At 37.0% G+C, this 5437-nt stretch overlaps 1 protein-coding gene across 1 annotated transcript; it reads right to left on the reverse strand.

The window, feature by feature from the left end:
- Positions 1-3464: 3464 nt before the first annotated feature.
- On the reverse strand, positions 3465-4451 carry LOC105103693 (olfactory receptor 4K14). The gene has a single exon (XM_010997302.3). It carries the CDS (start codon positions 4401-4403, stop codon positions 3465-3467), a length of 939 nt encoding a protein of 312 aa, XP_010995604.3. The 5' UTR covers positions 4404-4451.
- Between the last annotated feature and the right edge of the window lie 986 nt (positions 4452-5437).

Consider the following 5437-nt stretch of genomic DNA (forward strand, 5'->3'; position numbering starts at 1 on the left):
GCTCAGACATGCACTAAGTCCAGGTGATCTCAAGACCACACTACTACACGCAAGGCTGTGTCCTTGGGACAGCTTACAGCGCAGGGCAGGCAAGTGGAACGCAGTCCAAGGACAGGGGAGGGAAAAAATAGCCTCCGATTGCCTTGTTCCAGTTTGGGGGTCAAACTGGTGTTCACTTCTTCCTAATGACCTCCCTCAACACCATCATGAAGTGGATGCTGTCTCATTCTTCAAGCCATTAAATGGAGATGCAGAAACTGCATTATATCATCAAGGGAAATGGTACACAGAAGATCAGGCTTAGCAGGTCCAGCAGCTTAAGAACATTGAATTAGCTTATGACTCAGTTCCTTCAACAGCTTCTACTGTCCAATTGCCTCCTATCCCTCAGTGTACATACATAGAGAATTCTGTATAACCAGTGGATTAAAATTTTTCAGTTTGGGCCGATTTTACAGCTGGTTTTGTATGATATGTTGGTAAAAACTAGAAGAGAAAGTCTGCAGCTGTACAGCCCCAGTTTAGTGAAGTATTATGGTTAAATATTACTTATGGTTAGTACTATGATTATGGCCATGAAAAACAGTGATGAGGAGAAATTCTCCCTTTGGGAAGAAATGCAAGCAGTGCATGCAGTTGTCCGCTTTGTTTGGCTAGAAGCATCGATGTATATTCATTCATGAAAAGTTACTAGTGGTTTGGTTAGATAGTCAGGGCTTAGAGTAAATAGAATGGAAGTCTGGTGGTAAGAATTCCTGGGGAAGAATTCTGGGAATAGATCTCTCAAAATGGGCACAGATTATGAAAATATATGTGACCTATGTGAATGCTCACCACAGGGTATCCACTACAGAGGAAGCTTTAGAAATCAGGTAGGCAAATGACAAGTTCTGCGCATGCTAACCTTTTTTTTTTTTTTTTTTTTTTGAGCCACCCTCAGTGCTTGCTTAATGGGCTTCTGTACAAAATGACCAAGGTCAGAGATCATGTTTTTTTAAATAACAAGGAATTCCTCACAAAAGTTCTGTTTATCAGTATTCACAAGCCCCTTTAAGGCTGAGCCACTAACATGGCACAGTTTACTGTGGGGATCAGCCAGTCACCTGGAGGCAGGTCAACTATACTGAGACCACCCCATCATGGAGGAAGTAGAATTTTGACTTCACTAGAATAAACATGTATTCTGGAATGCATTTTTTCCCTAACTATAATACTTCAGCTTGCACTACCATCCATATAGTTAAGAAACACTTTACCACAATCATGTATTCTGCACAACATTGCATTTGATCAAGAAATTTAACAGTAAAACAAATGTAGCAATGGGCTTATGACCGTGGAATTTACTGATCTTAACATATACTTGATCACCCATAAACAGCTGGTCTAATAGAATGGTGGAATGGCAAACTGAAGACTCCTTCATGGGTCTTTTGGGAGATGAGATCTTCATTCTCTGATTGTGGAATCAAGATGCAGAAGTGGCACTAGATCCTCGCACCATTATACCTAATAACCCACTCACCAAAGTTTTGCTTCCCACCCCTACCATTTTGAGCTCTGCTGGGTCAGAAGGGATGCTTCCACCAGAGCAGAAAATATTTTCATTAAATTGGAAATTATGAATTATGACTGGCTATGTGAGCTTGGCTAGAGAATGTGTATAACTACAGCTCTTCTAGATTAGTATCTGTGAGGATGGTAGAAACTGGTGAGAATTAAGGGGAATTTGCCTTGCTGATAAATGTGTAAGTGACTAAAATGTTTGAGTTGAGAGCATGGAATACTTGGATTTTGTTGTGGCAAATTATATTACAAGGCAATATAAGTGATTTACCTGATTTCTTTAAGAAATTCTTCTTTCTTTACATTCTTTCTCTATGCTTCTGAGTTCTCAGTATAAGGGGAGGGGAAACTACTGCTCAGGAGGAGGTAATGATTTTCCTTGTTCACCTGCTCTCCTTGGCACCATCCTTGACATTTCAAAGGATAAAAAAGCTGCAACACCCCAAAAGTAAAACAAAGCTAATTTACACTGCATAATCAAATTAGCTTGCAAATTATGCCATTTCCAATATGTTTTTTTGTTAGGTTGATAAAGATACCCTGGTGTTTTATTCTTTGCATACTGTACTTTTTCACTTTCTTTGTAGAAAATAATTTTCTATTGTGTTGTGTAGTGTCATTTAATGAATGAATACTCTTGAAAATAAGTTTATCTTTGAATCCTTAAGTGCAGGGAAAAAATGAGGTTGTGTTATCTTGAGAACTTTAATTCATATTTCTGGGCCTAATTTTCTTATTCATAATTTGAGAATAATAATAAGTGCATTTAAAATAATATGTATAACATAATGGCTTAGAGTAGCCATTCAAGGATGATAAATACATTATTGTTTTTCTGCTGTTTTTTTGTATTTTGTTCCCACAGTAAGAGAAATAAAAACTGCATCTGTGCCATGTTTTTATTTTAGGAATTTCATTGTTGATTCTTACAAGTGAATTTTAATTCACTTAATTTATAATTTTAAATTATAAATTAAAGAAAGTAAATTTTATTTATAATTTGAATTTTCAGGAGTTTGTTTTTAACGATAAAGGTTATACTTGGATAAACCATGACTGATAAATATTATGGGTATTTGAATGGAAAGATTGGCCTCTATATATACATTAAAATGTATTTGTTGAATGTTGATTATATATTAACCACTACTAAGTTTCAGTAATTAACTAGGTAAGGCATAGCCCCTTAAGGAGCTTGTATTTCAAGACTTTTACACAAATGATTAATAATAATCATTTAAAATATAAATATTACTCCTTGAGATTGAGATAAACAAAAGAAATATCATTAGGTTTTACTTTTTTTTACACTTTTATTTAAGAGTTAATGGAAACCAAACACAGAATAACCTCTGATGTTATTCTGACCTCCACTATTATTCCTATGTAGTGTACACTGTTATTTCATTCTCTCTTTATTTCTCCCCTACAGCTTTTCATTATTATTTTGATAGAGAGTTAAATAATAATTCGGTTTTCTCTTGAAAAGAGGTTAAGTGAAAGATTTGACAGAAGGAGTCAGTGTCACAGAAATGCTCTCAAATTGGAGTTAGGAGAAAATTCAAGAGAAGTTTATTAAGATGCTACCCATCAGGATGGATGTATGACTTGGTAGAATGAATTCAGCTTCTCATTTAACATAGTTAAAGGCACAGGAAGACTGATTAGATAATCCCCACACAAAGAAGGATTATAAGTATTTGAATTTTATGGAAATATTTCATGGTGCTCTACTGGTTGATTAATAAATGTTGAAATTCCTTAAATTTTATTAACTCTATTCCTGTACTTGGAGACAGGCGTAACATGTAGATATAAACTGAGTGCCTAGAATTCTCAACCTCTTTTATAGGTCAGTATATTGTCAACTGAAGTGCTTACAGTGAGGTTTCTGGGCATTAAATATTTCCCTTGGAATGCACGTAGTAGTTTCTGAATCTCTTTACAGCATTTTTAATCTCTTTATTTCTCAGGGTATAAATGGCTGGATTCAGGAGAGGTGTAATAACAGAGTAAAACACAGCAAGAAATTTATCCACCCAGGTGATGCTGAGTGGCCACACGTAGATGAAGATGCAGGGCCCAAAGAAGAGCACCACCACTGTGATATGGGCAGTGCAGGTAGAGAGGGCCCTGGAAGCACCAGTTTTAGAGCTTTGGCGAACAGCGAGAAGAATATATGTGTAGGATATCAGCAATACTATAAAGCAGGTCATGGCCAGTACCCCACTGTCAGCATTCATCAATATTCCCAAGTTATAGGAATCTATGCAGGCAAGCTTGATTACCAGTGGTATATCACAGAAGAAGCTGTCAATTTCCCTGGGGCCACAGAAGGGCAGTCGCATAATCACAACCATTTGACTCATGGCATGCACAAAGCCAATGGTCCAGGAAGTCGCCACGAGCCCAAAGCTTTTTTGCAGATTCATGATGGTCAAATAGTGGAGTGGCTTGCAGATGGCCACGTAGCGGTCATAGGCCATTACCACCAATAGCACCATCTCACCTCCTCCAAATAAATGCACAAAGAGGATCTGGCACATGCAGCCTCCAAAGGAAATAATCTTGTTCTCCGTGACAAAGTCTGTAATCATCTTAGGGGTGGTGACTGAAGAAAGCCACATGTCAACAAAGGACAGATTAGCCAACAAGAAGTACATGGGGGAATGCAGATGAGTGTCAATGATGATTAAGACCATGATGGCAATATTTCCACATACAATGAGCAGGTAAAGCGTAAAAAATATCAATAAGAGTAACACCTGCATATCCCATGACCAGCAAAGTCCCAGAAGCACAAATTCTGACACTACAGACAGATTTCCTTCAACCATTTTATTCAGCGTGTCCTCTAAAATACCTAGAGAGAAGGACAGACTGTCAGTGAGTGGGATGAGAAAGGGTACCTTGTTTTTAGAATTCAGTTGAAATTCTATCGAATTGAAATTTAAATTTCATTAAAGTTAGCATCTTTACCTGTAAGTGAAAAGTATAACTGGGAAGACAAATCTTGGCAAAATAATCATGGCATTATGCCCAAAAGAGAAGTAAAATGCCTAAAACTGGCTTTCGAAGATAGGATTCTTATGCGTGATTAATTGAGAGGGTGCTCTCACAAGGAGGAAGTGAGAAAGGCGAACAGCAAAATGCAAGGCTGAGAAAAGATTGTGGTGTCACCTAGAAATTAGCTTCAGTCCACTACTCCAGTGAAGAGAATCTGGGTAGGGCACCAGCAATTGCTGTTATAACTTAATAACTAAAATTTAAGTCATCTACTTAGGAAAATGATGGTAAACAGATACTGAAATCCAGAACAAAGGACATGGCACAAAATTACATTTTCTCTCTATTAAGCATATGATTCCTTCAAGCTTCAGGTGAACCTCTTCTATAAGACATCATAAAATTAAATGTTTACTTTATTACTCTAAAATATATGTTGGAGCAACCTTTCTGAAGGAAGCTATATAGTAGGTCATATGGTGGGGGAGGATATAGCTCAAGTTGTAGATTGCATGCTTAGCATGCATGAGGCCCTGGATTCAGTCTCCAGTACTTCCTTTGAAAATAAATAAATCTAATTACCTCCCCCTAGCCAAAATAAAATAGTTAAATAATACAATAATAAACAAATCTTTTAAAAAAATTTTAAAAGAAGGTCATGTGATAAAAACCATGGCATGATAATTCAAATGCAGTATCAGGCACATAATTTATCATTGGTTAGGATTACAATTAAATGGAATTCACTTAGTAAACTAAATCCATTACCCACCCACCCCAAAAAAAAGTCAGTGGAGAATTATGTGAAAGAGGGACTAACCAAAGGGGAAGGTCACTCAGACTCAGGTTCTGACTTGATCAACTC

The sequence above is a fragment of the Camelus dromedarius genome, chromosome 5 (assembly GCF_036321535.1).
Source record: "Camelus dromedarius isolate mCamDro1 chromosome 5, mCamDro1.pat, whole genome shotgun sequence".
Lineage (NCBI taxonomy): Eukaryota > Metazoa > Chordata > Mammalia > Artiodactyla > Camelidae > Camelus > Camelus dromedarius.

Coding starts and splice junctions, on each gene's coding strand:
- LOC105103693 (XM_010997302.3), bottom strand. CDS start 4,403: ATGGTTGAAGGAAATCTGTCTGTAGTGTCAGAATTTGTGCTTCTGGGA.